Raw genomic sequence first — 16,606 nt, forward strand, 5'->3', positions numbered from 1 at the left:
TTCACATTTATGGATTTTTCGAGTTTTCGTGGCACATGGAGTAATTCAATTTTAAGACCAGTTTTGATAAAATGTCAAGCCTATTGCCTTTGGAAACTTGCCAATTAGTCGATTTGTCGAGGTTGAGAAGCATATTGCGTAATTCAATTTTAAGACCATTTTTGATAAAATGGTAAGCGTAAATCCTTTGAAAAGTTGCATATTTATCGACTTTGCGAGGTTGAGAATGGCCTATTCTTTGATGCTTGGTATTTTGAATATTTGAATATTGCACCAAATTTCATGAGAAAATGCATATAACCTTCATTACGATTTGGGCCAGCAATTTTAGTACTTCGCTCGTATATAATAAAAATAATCCAGACAACACTATTGTTACATATTAATGAACAAGCTCTGCAATAATGCACAGACTACAGCTTATAAGCAGCGATTGTTGTGCCATTCCAGTGGTCAAGGGGCTAAAATGTTGAGCTTGTAACCGAGCGAATGATGGTTCGAATCCCGCTCTGGGAATAGCAATAAAAATCAATCAGAAACGGGAAGTTTCAATATATGCCTTTCCGAACTATGTGTTTGTGGACACTGTTGAGGGGGCCCTCCTACCTAGAATGAGGCCGTCAGTTATTCAGATTTCTTTTTAACTGTTTCAAGATTTCTTGAGACGGATATGTAGCCGTCTACAGCCTTCACCGTAGCTGTGGCATTGCACGTACGCGTCCGCTTCAGCTACGGGAGGTGCGGGGTTCGATCCCAAGTGCCAGCCGGCCACCCACCGGTAGCTAAACAGGGTAAAGGCGGGCTTTAAGGGGCTGCGACGCGTCGCCCCAGTGTCCCAACATGCTGCGTGGGGACCCGGTACCATGTCCCGCGCAGGGAACCAGGGGTATTTTGATAATTTATTCGAAAATTCAATAAAAATATAAAAGCCATGATAGCGCTTTTGAACTCCGGACGGAGTTCTCTAGTACGATTGACGGCTGGTCTCTACGGTTAGAAGTGCTTGGATGGCCCTGCCATTGCATGCCTCGAGACTGGGCTCAGCCTTCACCTTCTCTGATAGCTGGTCTCGGCCATAGAATCCGCCATATCATTTTTCCCAGGCAAGTGCCGGCAGGATTCGAACCATCGACTCACTTTTTTCGAGCCGATGATGAAATTCGAGTCGATGATGAATTCGAGCCGATGATGAAAACGGTGGCCGCTCACCGCATCAACCCAGGCGGATCTCGTGCCATTGATCGCCACCCTCACCGCATATCAGCTTCTGAACAGAAGGTTTAACGAAGTGTTTGGCTAGAGCTAGCGTAGGTGATAGGCTACTCGCCGTTTTCTCACCTTCAGGAAAAAAGTTTTCTTCTCTAAATAATGGCTCTACGTAGACACTCTGCCCAATAAATTTTGTAGAGACTTTCTGGCTTGCTGAAGATTGCCACGGTATTGTATCTGCATCGCTTATTCGATGCTTGATGCCACGAATCATGCTAATAGTGGATTGTCGTCGCTTAGAGCAGATATTTTCGTTCTTCATACAGTTGGTTGCTTAGCTAAACAGCCTTTCACACTTCGTAGTTAGGGCACGACTGCCAATGAAAAAATTGTGAAACACCCCGGAAGTAAACGGTGGTGCCCTTTCAGGATGGTTAGTTCCCGGACCCTAGTGCTTAAACACTTAATTCCTCAAAGGCCAAGTCACCATAGTGTCCACCTTGCAGTCTCTCAGCCTTGTTAACAAGAGTCATTCCTAACGGAATAAAAACGCGCTCCTCTGCAGTGATGCGTACTTACCGTACGTGGTGCTACTTCCAAGGTGTACACTGAATGCAATGAAGCTGCAGATGTCAGCCACTACATCTTGATGTGCAAGCGTTCTTGCTTCGAGACGATAACGTACAATGTGAAAGAAACAGGTTTCCCACACTGATGCCGCGAACGCTTTGTCTTTTCCGCTAGGTTGGCGGATGATTTGGATAAATTTTTACGTGTTTTTGAAAAGAAAGGCTCAAGGGATGTGTATGTTCGATTTATTGACGTTTTGAGGCGTTATTTTCAGAGAAAACGGGAAGACTATAGCCATTGGACATTTTCAAAATTTCTAGGTTGGGTGTGATGCTGATAAATCATTTTTAGGGTCCTTTTGAGACAAAATGACGACTTTATAGCCTCAGAGAGCAACATTTTTTTTGTTTTTCGACGTTATGTAGCGTTTCAGTTCATTTTTTAACGATATTGAGAAACTATGGCAAGACTGTAGCCTTTGGAAATTTTCGATTTTTCAAGGTTGCGTCGAATGCTAATAAATGATTTTTAGGGCCCTTTTGAGACAAAATGACGACTTTATAGCCTTCGGAGAACTTCTATATTCCCATTTTTTGACCTTTTGACGCGTTTTAAATAAATTATATCAGCCATAATTTCGAGAAGAAATGGCAAGACTATAGCCTTTGGAAATGTTCGATTTTTCAAGGTTGCCTCAAATGCTTATACTTCATTTTTAGGGTACTTTTGAAACAAAATCACGAATTTATAGCCTTCGGAGAGCCGCTATATTTCGGTTTTTTGACGTTTTGACGCGTTTTAAAAATGTTGTATTCGGCATGATTTTGAGAGAAAATGGCAAGGCTATAGTCTTTAGAAATTTAAAATTTTTGAGGTTGCGTCGGATGCTTATAACTAATCTTTAGGGCTATTTTGAGAGAAAATGGCCACTATAGAAGTTCCGGAAAACTTGCATCTGTGTTTACGGACGCCAGAAAACATTGTCTGGCTCGAGGCATGGACACAAAAAGTTGGTAGAGATGCTGAATGAAAAGTGTCACCAGGATTCATAAAATACCGGCCAAGTCGGCCAGCTTAACCAGGACAACGGCTAAGGCATCTACACCTAGTAGAGAGAAAAACAATGCCGATAGTCGTGAGAGACAGTTTATTGTCACCCCGTCTTTTTATTGCGCAGATAATCCAAGTTTCCCTCTACACATTAGGAGGGCTACAAGGCCACGTATTGCGTAAAAACATGCGGATGTTAAAATTAGTTGATGATATACCTAATGCAATTAAAAGTACTGAAGACGTGCAGGAATCATGTTCGCCAAGTGTGGTTTGTCATGAATGACTACGAAAGTCGCTGGAGTATGTCTTTTTTTCTGTCAAAAGACAAGTCAATAGCGTCTTTGGTTTCAGTGCTGTATGTACAACTCCTCCGCTTGCGAGGTAGACGCAGGGAATCTTAGTTCGTGTCCATCCGTTCACCTTCATATAGTTGCGAAGGCATATGGTGGCTCCTAATATCAAAAACAAGAGATTTAACATTCACTTTCACGCAGTTTATAAGGCCAAGTCATGAACAACTTCCAATATTTTCCTTATAGCAATTGCATTTTACATGTAGAACTAACACCGGCAGCGGATTGCCAAGTATACCAGCTCATTTCAAATATGTCGCCCATTGTATGTTCAAAAAGTGTGGTCTGCACTGCAATATTGCAAAAAAAAAAAAAAAAAAAACAAGGCGTGCGATCAAGCTTGAAGTTAACCTTACTGAAGCGACAAAATAACTGAACACGTTGTCTGTTACTAAGGATGAATTCATACATCTATTCACAGGAATAAATACGGACATGCAAATACGTCCATACGAAGAGGATACAGATGCGTATACTGTTGCATGCATGCGTCTTGTCTTGTCTCAGCTCGGATTCTTATTCTTGCTGCTAATCATTAACCCACACCAAAAGGCCTGTGGTTTCTCCGGAGCATCCGACCGCAGTCAGCAGTGCGCATGCAGCAATACAAAAAGAAAACTGATCTGCACACTATTATAACAACAATGGCGGTAAATCGGAATGCGTTTGAACTTTCTTGAAAGCCGATAGGTGGGAACGCTTTTTGCAAGATACCTACGTTTTCTCGTTTTCCTACGTGCATAACAGCGTCATGCACGGAAGGGTAGAAGTTGGAAGCTGCAATTTCTTCCAGAACTTTACCCTTTTTGAGCATCGAATACACGGGGGCTACGAAGACAAAGAAAGAAAAACGAAAGCCTTATACATCACGCACTTCAAGTAAAACGAGGTTCGAAAGAATCGCAGCTTACCAGAACAGCACGCAATGTATATGACAATATTGATGCTCCTATACTCCTTCAGAACCTGCAACGACAGCAAAGTGTTGTCTGAGCAACTGTTGAATGACTGAACATTTGGACGATGTTACCAAGTGCAAGCGAAATTGTTCTGCCAGAGTAAGTGCAATTGTGAAACACGTGCCAAATTAAATATCAAATGAATTCTGTTCTAGCATCAAAAGAGAACAGCTGAACAGAAAAAAATTATACCAGTACCTACGTGGGTTTCCAATGACGCAGACAGAAAAACTGCCCCTTACTATGTTTCCATGGTGTATATATGCAGAGCTGCTTCTACCTATCGGAATGCTGGACCACCACCCGGAACTATTAGGATTGAAGAATATATTTCAATTTCTATGTTGCACAGCTCACTTAGATACCGGCTGCCCAATCAACCCTGGCGCACCTAGTTGTTCGTGAGAGCAACTGACCTACGCTCCTGTTTGGGTTTCACTAGCGCGAATTTCGCATTACCATGCGCAACAGACGTTTGGATATGACTAAAGTGAATGACTTCAGACCACTTTTATCCGGCCAAATGGCAAGCTGTGGTTTATCGTTTTCGTTCAGCGATGTCCTACTTTGTCCATTTCAAAACTGTTCGGGCGAATTCAGGTCATGGCATAATTTTCATTCCAACTAAGTTATTATAAAAATAGATGCAGGTAATAATTCACTGCGGCTTTATTCATCGCGCTTGTTATTTTGGAACAAGCGGGCTATATATCAAATAAACAGGATACAAAGTATCCGCAATGTTATTATTCCACGACAAGGTAGTGGCTGAGAATAAAAAAGCCCAAATGAGAAGAGCATCGCACAGGAGTGATTTGCTATGCTGCATACGTTGAACAATGCTCACGTCTTGCCAGCGCACAAAGCCGCAAAATGTTTTTTATTCTGTTTTTGAGAACCTCTCCGTCACCACAATCTTCGGGAAAGGGTTACATCTGTGCAAATAAGGCACCACGGCCGCGCCGCAGTGGTCTAGTTTCTAAGGTACTCGGCTACTGACCCGCAGGTCGCGGGTTCAAATCCCAGCTGCGGTTGCTGCATTTCCGATGGAGGCGGAAACGCTGTAGGCCCGTGTGCTCAGATTTGGGTGCACGTTAAAGAGCCCCAGGTGGTTGAAATTTCCGGAGCCCTCCACTACGGCGTCGCATGTAATCATATGGTGGTTTTGGGATGTTTAACCCCACATATAAATCAATCAATAAGACACCACGCAATAAAACATACAAGACTCACAGGAAGTGCAATGTTTGTGGGCATGTTATGTTTCTTACATGGTGTCTTCTTCGCGCAGTTGTAACTTTTTTTTCCGAATCAACAACTCAACTAGCCCAACATGTCATTCAAAAAGCTTGATGTGAAAACGTGCCTCATCTGCAGCCTCACACGAAAACACCTAAGCAGCCGACGTTGATGAAACCTTCCCGCTGTCATGCCTAGGCTTGGTGGTATATGGCTGGTACTCGAATAGGCACGAATCGTAGATGCTGTTTATGGCAGTGCGGCTTACCGAAAATAACCACGTAGGGATTTATTAATGAATTGAAGGAATTTATTTTATGCATGAAGAACATGCCAAATATGGGTGTATAGTTATTACTTTGTAAATAACATTCCGTTGGATTCATTATATTTTTTTTCATACTTGCGTTCCCTGGTGTTTGGTGAGAGCACTTTGGCCGTACTTCCTGTGGCCAGATTTCATGGAATGTCCTCTCTTACCTTTTCTTTTCTCTGAGGTTATAGCGCGATCCGTTATCACTGACAACGGCATGGTGTATATGATGAAATTATGTGTCCCAGACACGTTCGAGACGATTTCATATCGTGCTCAGAAATGGTACTTCGGGCACCATTTCTGGAGAGATTTTATTTTTCCAGAAATGATACTTTGGGCACCATTTCTGGAGAGATTTTGTTTTTTCCGAAATGGTACTTTTGGCACCATTTCCGGAGAAATTTTATTTTTTCATCCTTCCCCCACCCCCCTCCTTATGGTGCCCAGAAATGGTACATCAGGCAGCATTTCTGGAGGGACTTCATATTTTTCACAAGTGTTTTTCTTTATGGTCCGAGGGGGTTGAAAAATCTTTTACCTAAATGCCTATCCGGTAAAAGTGACATGCTTTCAAAGTTTTCGACGCCCTATGATCTTAAAAAACCCAGAAAAAAAAGTTTATTTGAGAACCGGAAGTGTCGAATTAAGTGTGATTTACGGGCATGATATCGAATTATCTCCAACGTGTACACCTAAAATACATAATTTTGTCGTGCACACCAGTGCTAAGTGATCGCATTGGCCTAAACCAAAAACGAAAAATCACAGCATATCCACGAGGTGAATGATGATGAGTTGGGTGAAACGAATTGACGCATGAACGGACGCACGAACGTATGGAAGCATGGATGGACAGATTGACGGGAGCATGGACGGACTGACAAACGCTTCGCCTTACCCATCATCATTCACTCCGTGGATATGCTGTGACACCATTTTTATTGACAAGCAATGCAATGTATCTGGCTACTACTACTACTACTACTACTACTACTACTACTACTACTACGAAGACAACGACGACACGGGACGTATGACCAATGGCAATTATAAGAAGCTTCGGCCATAAAACAGCCTAGATGAAATAATTTAATGTTGTCGTTGATCATTGTTAAGACCATGCGCAATAATTACAAGTAGTGAAACACGATGCCTCAATACTGTATTGCAGCCCCTGTACTGCATTATAATTCTACCCTTTAGTAATAGGAGTGGTGCAAGATTTCCTGCTTTTTGATGACCCAAGAAGTAAAATATTGTTCTGTAAAGAGAGCACTACTGCCCAATTTATACTTTATATACAGCCGTATTACTAAAATAAGCGACAAGATATACTCGTTTAAAGCGCTGTTATTATCTTACTGACAAACTGTTATATGCAACAAGCTTCAAAGGTTCGGAATTCGAAGCCTTGCATGAATGTGACGTCAAAAGTTTGAAACTGACATGCTGAGAAGACCGAGAGTTTACTTAGCCACATTGTACAATCACAAAGCTATATGCCGACCTAACTCCAAATCACACCTGCTCGCATTGACCGCAAGACGAAGTCAGTCCATCTATTCTAGAAAGTCATCCTGAAAAGTCATCGTGGATGCAAAAGACTAGGCTATTGCTAAAGTTCTAAGCACTACAGTTTCGCACAGGCTACATTATTTATTGGTAATGTAACCGCATAAGACTGAAAGCTTATGTGCCCAAACCATCATAATATTATGGGACGCGTTGTAGTGAGGGAATCCAGAAACATGCACTTACATCGCACAGTATACATGCCTTAATCATTTTCCTTCCATTGAAATATCACTGCCGTGGCGGGGATCAAACCCACTACCTTCGAATCAGCAGCCAAGCATCCTAGCCACTGATCTACCGAGGCGTACAAGATAGAGGGCGAAACAAGTAAATACGATTAACCAGACTTATGTACGATTTCCTAGCTCGCATTGGGGGAAAGAATAAATGGTACAAGAGAGAGAAAGAGAGAGAGAGAGAAAAGATGCGTGATGAACTTGCCTGCTTCAGGACAACTGAACTGGAGCCATCCACGAAAGTGACCCGAGAGAAGTCCAGCACGATGTGGCTGGGAAGTTGAGTGTTCGCAGGTGTCGGCGGGCCGGACAGCGACGAAGCCGAAGAAGAATCGCCGTCGACGCGTACTTTAGTCTGCAAGTTCATTGATGGCAAGCTGGCAATAGAATTTCTCAGCTCGTCGTACATTGGTGGGCTTGGATCCACGGCGTTTATCTGGGGAGAAAACCAGACCGTTTTTTTTTTGCAACAGCTCTTCAAGGTATACAATAGGGCGTGTGGGTGAAGATCTATTCCATAAGGAATTTCAAAAAGGCCCACAAAATTATGAAATTTAGGCATGCATTGACAAACTCCAGACTTCAAATACGAATATCTTTCTGTACACGCGCACATCACAAAAGGACAAATCAAGCCAGGAGGTAATATAACATAATTGCAGGGGTTTTGCATCCGAAACCAACATTAATTTATGACCACGACGGAAGCGCTAGTGGAAGTCTCCGGAAATTTTGACTGTCCGGAGCTTTTCGCGCACATTAATATTTCGGTACACTGAGCACTATCGTTTCACTTTCATCTAAATGCACCCACCGCGGGTGGTATGTGATCCCACGACAATCGAGCATCGTAACGCCTTGACCACCATGGCTGGACGAGACAGGAAAGGTGTGCACAAGGTGGACGAATCATTTACAAGAAAGGCTGCGCTCTGTATTTTATTGCCATTCTCGACCTTTCAACTACCAAGCTTTTACCAGCTCTCCGAAGTTTGAGCAACTATGTGGAAAAGATCCATCGAGAAAAGCTAGCCCAATGAAATAACACAACACTAAACTTGCTTCCAAAGAGAAGGGCTCTGGACTTGTGTGTTTCCATGTAGATCATTTTTTTTCAGGGTCACATGAGGTGTACTTATCACAAACTATGAAAAAGCTAAGCTAACGGATCCAAACGGACTGATCAAAAGAAATTAAAGCGTGTACTCTTCTAATTGCACAAACAAAGAGCCACAGATTAGGGCGCAAGCCTTACAGGCATGGTGATATCCACCACGGTGGTCTAGTGGTTCAGGTGCTCAACTGCTTATCCGCAGGTCGCGGGATCGAATCCCGACCGCCACAGCTGCCTTTTTGATGACGGCGAAAATTCTCAAGGCTTGTGTGGTCAGCTTTATGTGCACGTCAAAGAACCCCAGGTTGTCCAAATTCTCGGAGCTCTTCATTACGGTGTCAACATTTATTGTATTTTTATTAATATTAAATGCTAACATATTTACCCCTACTTATTACTACTATTATTAATAGTTAACGTTAGCGTGCACTTAATTCTAATGGTTGTTCTAGCAGGGCATGGTAAATAAATGATTCATTGATTGATTTCTTAATTATTTGATTACGCAAAAACGCGGTACAATTAGCATTCACTAACACTGTACTTTTTTTTAAACTTTCTTGAATGGGCAAGAACATTCACTCACCCAGCACAGTGGTTGACCGGTCGTGGCGGTACCATTTTTCCGTGCTGCAAGCACTTTGCTGCAATATTACCACAAAATACGATTATTTACAATGAGGAAATTCCAATGCCCTCAATATCATTTCTCACCGCATATTTCCGAATAAGTAAGATACGGTCATGACCTTTATCCTCGTTCTACGGCAAGCTTACGCCACGGCCTTACATTTCTGTCACAACACGAAGTGTCGCGTTCGCCTATAGAATTAGGATATGTGCTCTAAGCAGTGCGGTGCTACTGGAAATAGGCGGGTACCCATTAATATTACTCAAAATATCACCATTTGCATGTTCAATCAAAGCCGTGCCAGCATTATGATAGCTCTAACTAAGGTATTGTTTCAACAAGTTAAATGGCATCTAAACTTGTTTCTGTCTTATAAGTTCAGTGTCCTCTTGTCTCAATTTTTTTTTTACTTTTGTGTCGGTCTTTTCTCAATTTTACCTTCTTCAATGAATTATGAAGACGCTCTGCCCCCCTAGGTGGCACTTGTCAGTCTGCCCCTTCCTATTTCCTCTCTATTCTTGTGTGTCCGCATATTATAGTCAAATTATTTAATGAACAAACTTACATGCCAAGGCAGGCGTGAAGGTAGTGGCGCTTGTCAGAATGCCTCTTCCTATTTTCTCTGTGTTTATGTGTGTATGTATATCCAAGTTAAATTATTCAAGAAAAAAAACTCGTATGCTAGTAAAATTAGTCAAACTAGTCAAATTAATTAAGAAAAACTTGTATGCTAAGGCAAGCGTGAAGGTAGTGGCGCTTGTCAGTTTGGCTCTTCCTATTTTCTCTGTGTTCATGTGTGTCTGTATATTCAAGTCAACTTATTTATGGAAAAAACTCGTATGCTAGTCAAATTAGTCAAACTAGTCAAATTACTTAAAGAAAAAACCTATATGCTAAGGCAGGCGTGAAGGTAGTGGCGCTTGTCAGTTTGCCTCTTCCTGTTTTCTCCGTGTTCATGTGTGTCTGTATATTCAAGTCAAATTATTTAAAGAATCCACTCATATGCTAGGGCAGGCGGAAAGGTACAGGCCTTATTGTTTAGGCCTTAACGTCTGACAATTTGCGATTACATTTTTTACAATTTTTTGTATTACCGGAAAGCTTTTACGCTTACCGCACTTGGATGAGCGTTCTCCGGGAAAGTTCTGCTCTGAAGAATTCCGCGTTGGCGAAGTGTATGGGCCCACCGAAATGGAACACCTTTACACCGGGAACTTCTTGGGCCTGGCGAATGCAAACGATAACAATGCCTCAGCGAATTCATCATACCGAAATTAACAACATACAACTTATCAAGGTAGTTGTTCGACCTTCTTCGTTCTCTATTGAACTGTAGAGTACCGCGAGTTTCAGGGACAAGAGACAAGAGAAAGCGAAACACAAGCGCTAAACTTCGCACTAAATTTCGTTGAAGAAGCACGTGAAATATATATGGGCGGGTTGGGTGAGTACGCAGGGTCACGTGGCGAAGCACTGCTGAAGATGTGGTTGTACACTAGAGTTTTACAAATGTACGGTACTTTTCACTTATGCCGACCAAAAAATGTGAGAAATAGAAGCAGCAAAGATGACCAAGGATGATGGCCAGTATATCATCGTGCCTTCTATCGCAATGTAAAAAAAGAAGTGTGTTTTTAGGTGTATCGTGATTTTTAGGTGTGTTACGATTTCGTAACTCTTTTTCACTTTTTTTTTGTAACTGTTCATGAGGTGAAGCTTATCACATGGAAGTGTTGTTACCTTGCGGTTGTAAAACTGCCCAGGTGTGCGGTATTTCATGCGTGTGTTCAAGAAATTTTAGTGTTAAGTTTAATGCTTCTGTGTGCTTTCTCTTGTTTCTTGTCCCTGAAGCTTGCGCTACTTAACAGCTCAAAATGAATTACCTATGCTAGTTTCAAGGCTCTATATATACGAGAATTATTGAGCTTAGATGTGAACAGAGGCACATCATTCAAGACTGAGTGTCGCCGAAGCATACGGTTGGACAAAGCATCTTACCTTCGCCAAGGCAGCAACTAGCCGCATTAATAATGAAATGACTTCTCGACGTTTTTAGGTAAACCTGTGTTGATTGACGAGCCCCTCGTTCGCGACTTACCATTCCATATTTCTTTAACGGGACGAAGTAGTCAGTGTTGGGAATTTGTCCGAGTATGCATGTACTTGGCCTGGAATACAAAAGACAAAAATCTTCAATCAGGTCTTGTAGTCTAATGCGCTGCAAAGAAAGTTCAACAACGCCACATGCCTAGATTCAAGCTGTGATACTGGTTTAACTAAATCCTAAACGTGGCGCGATTTCCATGCATTTACAACTGCCTTCAGTGGTCTGGCTCTGTTGGAGCGCTTAACGTTGTCTGACAATTCGAGGGACAATATACCTCTGAATCTTGTAGACCAGAGTCAACAGTGAGTAGACTACTCCGATGACCAAACCGAGTTGCACCTCCACGAATACTGTCGAGAAGAAAGTCACGAGCCAAACTTGCTGCAAAGAGCAAAATATAGTTTCAGGATCAGATACAAAACGCAAAATGTGCAGTTTTACCTTAATGTGCACAAAACAAAGTCTCATAACCAGGAACTGCGTGAAGAAAACTGTATTGGCATGATATTTGATCTAGTTTCAGTGTGCTAATATGTTTTTTTTCTTTTCCGTATTGTTAATTTTTGGGTACCGTTCTGTATTATTATTTTATTTTTCGCTGCAGAACTTTGTGATATGGAGTAGCCGAGGCAGTAGGCACCTCAACCTCTCCACAGCAAAACAGTTAAAACAGAACAGTACAGGACCTAGCTCGACCCAAAAATCTTGATTTGACAGGGGGAATTACTGCAAAATGAATGATTTCCTAAAACAGTCAAGCCCTTCAAAAAATGCCCCCCCACCCTCCTTCTGAAAGGTTACAGGCTACAGGCCAGCCAAAAATAAAGTTTTTAAAGGTCAAGAAAAGAAGGTGTAGAGTAAAAAAATTATGGCTGTACAGCTTTCTATGTAGCACATAACAGTGCAGCCTATATGTGTACTTATCCTTACTCCGTCAATCTTGGAGATCTTCCAGTAGTTGTAGAAATCTCTGACTTGCATGAAGACCTTCTTCAACGATACAAAGATGATCGATGCGAGCACCGCCTACAAAACAGTGAGTGCGTAAGTCACACAGGAACAAACCAGTCATTTTTCGCCCCCAAATTATAAAGCACACTTAAGGTTCAATACAAACGTCACGTGTAATTGTTCAGGGGGCCTGATTTCAGTACTTACCACAGGCAGCTTTCCAAGGTAGCTTCCGAGGTACAGGAGTGTCACGGCAATCAGCACAGTGTTGATGATACTAACGAGCTGAAACACAAAGAGAGAGAGATGGGGGAATGAAAATAGAAGGGCTGTGCCAGGTGTGCTACCCTGATCCGAAGAAGGGGAAGAGGGAAGGATAAAATTTGATGTTTAGGAAGAGCAGGTACACATTGCGGCTGCAACTGTTGATGAACCCGCCTTGTCGCTTAATAAACTTCGCCCATTTAGGTTCGTTGCATTTCTTTGTTTATTAGCATTCATGTCCCTGCAAACGTCTGTTCAATTCTCACTTAACACTCTTATGCATTGTGAATGACATCTCGCGCGAAAAAAATACGGGCAAGAAGGAATAACAACTGAAGTTTATTTTCACAAAAACATTCAAAGGACAGGCAAGGCACATGGTTACGATTCCGGTTTGGTGGTTAGATAATCTATCTCGAGTTTATGAAGGTTCACTGATGGCATCATCACTATACCTATGTATGAAAAAAAATCGCAGCATAAATACGAGGTGAATTATGATGAGTGGGGCGAAGCGGACGAACAGACAGATGGATGGATGGATGCAGAGCGAACGAACTGACGGACGCACGGACAGACGCACGAGCGCATTAACGAACGCATGGATGGACGGATGGACTCATGAATGGACACACGCATGGAAGCACAGACGGACGCATCGAAGCACAGACGGACGCATCGAAGCACAGACGGACGCATCGAAGCACAGACGGACGCATCGAAGCACAGACGGACGCATCGAAGCACAGACGGACGCATCGAAGCACAGACGGACGCATCGAAGCACAGACGGACGCATCGAAGCACAGACGGACGCATCGAAGCACAGACGGACGCATCGAAGCACAGACGGACGCATGGAAGCACAGACGGACGCATGGAAGCACAGACGGACGCATCGAAGCACAGACGGACGCATGGAAGCACAGACGGACGCATGGAAGCACAGACGGACGCATCGAAGCACAGACGGACGCATGGAAGCACAGACGGACGCATGGAAGCACAGACGGACGCATGGAAGCACAGACGGACGCATGGAAGCACAGACGGACGCATGGAAGCACAGACGGACGCATGGAAGCACAGACGGACGCATGGAAGCACAGACGGACGCATGGACGAATGCTTCGCCCCACTGATCATCATTCACATTTTGCATATGTTGTGGTGACACTATTTTTATTGACATGCAGTGCATGCAACTGGTTACTGCAATGACTACGACGACACGGAACATGCGACCCACGGCGTAAGGGGCTTCGCCCCTAAATTTCAACAACCATCTCTTGCGTAATCTATCAGGTACTTAAACAGTGTCTGGTTTGGCCGAAATAGCACTTACCACATGCCAGTGTAATATGATAGACTGAACCAATTTGTCCCGGTGTTTGACATCACACTCATTCCGTTTTTTCGTCTTGCCACCTTCAACTTTCCTCTTAACCACGGCGCACATACAACCTAGCTTGTTCTTGGCGCAAAATACTGCGTCAATTCCAAATTGACTCCCCACTTTTTGCATGCGATGAGAAAAAGCATACACATATGGAATACTGAATGGCCTATCCTTACCATGAGCTTGCCTGGTAACGTCTCCCCTTCTTTCACTTTTTAACTTCCTGAATACTCGTTCACTGAGAATGGCCAATGTTTTGGAAGGATATATGGACTGTTCTAGTCGATTGAATTGCTTGGAAAAAGCATCCTTCATTCGATGTGGGCCAGACTTACCCAAGGTGGACACTCGACAAGACATGGTAATCCACACTTTACCCAGTTTAGAGTTGTGAGACTCGCAGTTCAGAATTGGCTTAACTGACCTCGAAAAGTACATCCAGCAGGTATGTTCACGCTAATTCGTGGTCTTCAAGTTGAGGAATTGAATGAATCTCTTCCTAGGAACTTCGGCAGTTAAGTTCAAACCACGACATTTCTCCTTGAAGACATTGAGCACCTTGTAACTAGTACTGCTACTAGCACTTTACTCAGCGAAAACAAGATAATCATCCACATACGGCATTACCTTGAACTCAAGTCCATCCACAGCCACTGCAAGGTCACGGTCTATCTTGCTCACCAAAATTTCGCCAAATATGAGCGCAACACGAGGAGCTATGAATACGGCCGATCTCTGCCTGTAAACATCACCCTTCCAAGCAACCACAATCAAGTTGCAATACATGGTTAATATTTCTAGAAACACCCCCACAAATATACCACGCTCATTTTGCAATTCTTCACTGTGATCATTTTCCATACGTTCACGCACAAACTTCACAAGACTAACATGTACCAGAGAATGAAATATGTCCTCCTGATCGCAACTAAATACAGACAAGCTAGACGAACTTACGGCCATCAGGAGCTGGAGGACCTCATCAGTTCTTCAAACGCAAAGGATCTTGATGTTTAGAGACGACAGATGCATCTGCAAGTAACTGGACACTAAATACTGCCAAGTGCTGCGGTTCGAAACAATCCCCCGACAGGGGTCATTTTCTTTGTGTGCTTTAACTGAATACCAGTTTTAAAGCATCCCATTTCTCACTCTTGTCATCAGCGAATAACCCGGCAAGCTTCTACTCAAGCAACGAATTAACAGCCCTTTTCTTCAAGTCTATGACTTGATTTTAAATCTTGTCTAGGCTTGTCTATGACTTGATTTAGGCTCATGTTAATCGCTCGCATCCCCTTTTCCGAACAGGGGCCGTCTTGCGTCAAAACAAAATACCCTTCCTTATTCGAGATCAAAGGCCTGATTCCATTAGTGGCCATTAAATCAACCAAACGCTTCAGCTTACATTTCATGCCGGGATTCCCCTTCAACGGGGTGGTGACCTCTGCTACTTCGGCAACACATCTTGACATTTCACATTTAGGGACTCTGTCTTACACAGAGCACGCCAAGGCCAAGATATTCGAAGGATGGAGAGTTGGCTCGAAGCAAAACTTATGTCCTAAAGCTAGGCTTTTCAAATATGTTTCGTGTTAGTCTGCGCCTGTGTGTTCTCTTTTGCTTCGTATCCGTTTTTTTTTTTATTTGCGCAAAATGCCATCCACAAAGGCATACCAACTCACTCAGTGCTCGATTGTTCTAAGATACTCTTATGCACTAAGGACTGTTGCTTTGCACCAGGACTGAAACTAGTTTTCACTAATGATTGCAGTACTTTAAAATTGTGACGGCATTATTGCACATTTGACATATCACGCTCGTGTGCATCAGTGATCATATTGATACTTACCTAGGATCACCATTATGATAGTTTGTATCTGGAGTAAAACATTTTTTTTATTTGAGACTAAGATAACAGGAGTCTCATTCTCAAATATTTTTGAGGTGAAGTAGTTTTCTAAGACTACAATAGGTTGTATCAGGGACCATAGTAGCTTTCACCTGGGACCATAATAGCTTGTATCTATGACTGGCAGTGATCGAAATATTTCTTGTTCAATCGCCAATCATTATTAGATTTTCTTTTTTGGTGAACTTCCATTTTGTCTAGCTCACACACTTGAAATCTCCACCAAGGCAGCGTGTAAGTTTCCTTATGAAGGAAGGACGACACGAATCCAATGGACTAATCCCTTCAAGAACTGTGGTAAAACAGGTGAACCGTAGCCGTAAAGCTCTGCATCGGTTCGATCACACCTACACATCAGACCAAAAAAAGGGGGCAATCAAAGCGAGAAAAATCTATTGACAAGCAAAGTGCACATTACCTGCGACTTTCCGCCACTGTTATCTTGAATGGAACTTCGTGGTACAGAAGCGCCACTCGGAACGCAGTCGAGGAAACTTCCGAAAAAGTTCGACATACCAAGCGCCAGCAGTTCCTGATAAAAAAAGCAGAGCCAGAAAAGGTTTCTGCAATTTATTTCGTCGCAGTTGACCACGCTTTATATGGTGGTTTTGAGACGTTAAACCCCACATATCAATCAATCACTCAATCAATCAGTTGACCACGCAAACTTTCCGCTAAGTGAACATTTACAAGTTTTTTTCATCGTTGGCAACTAATGCTA

General features: G+C 42.8%; 1 protein-coding gene across 1 annotated transcript in view; it reads right to left on the reverse strand.

Annotated features, from left to right (window-relative positions):
• Positions 1–2,909: 2,909 nt before the first annotated feature.
• LOC119165209 (prestin) overlaps positions 2,910–16,606 on the reverse strand; it is a 67,130-nt gene continuing 53,433 nt past the window's right edge. The window contains exons 10-20 of the mRNA XM_075871120.1: positions 16,304–16,417; positions 12,521–12,598; positions 12,293–12,388; positions 11,637–11,743; positions 11,354–11,423; positions 10,370–10,479; positions 9,211–9,268; positions 7,716–7,946; positions 4,097–4,151; positions 3,904–4,013; positions 2,910–3,284 (exon numbers count right to left, since the gene is read on the reverse strand). Of these exons, the coding sequence (XP_075727235.1) occupies positions 3,255–3,284; positions 3,904–4,013; positions 4,097–4,151; positions 7,716–7,946; positions 9,211–9,268; positions 10,370–10,479; positions 11,354–11,423; positions 11,637–11,743; positions 12,293–12,388; positions 12,521–12,598; positions 16,304–16,417 (1,059 nt within the window). The 3' untranslated portion in view covers positions 2,910–3,254. The remainder of the gene's footprint in view (positions 3,285–3,903; positions 4,014–4,096; positions 4,152–7,715; positions 7,947–9,210; positions 9,269–10,369; positions 10,480–11,353; positions 11,424–11,636; positions 11,744–12,292; positions 12,389–12,520; positions 12,599–16,303; positions 16,418–16,606) is intronic.

Source organism: Rhipicephalus microplus, chromosome 8, assembly GCF_043290135.1.
Source record: "Rhipicephalus microplus isolate Deutch F79 chromosome 8, USDA_Rmic, whole genome shotgun sequence".
NCBI lineage: Eukaryota > Metazoa > Arthropoda > Arachnida > Ixodida > Ixodidae > Rhipicephalus > Rhipicephalus microplus.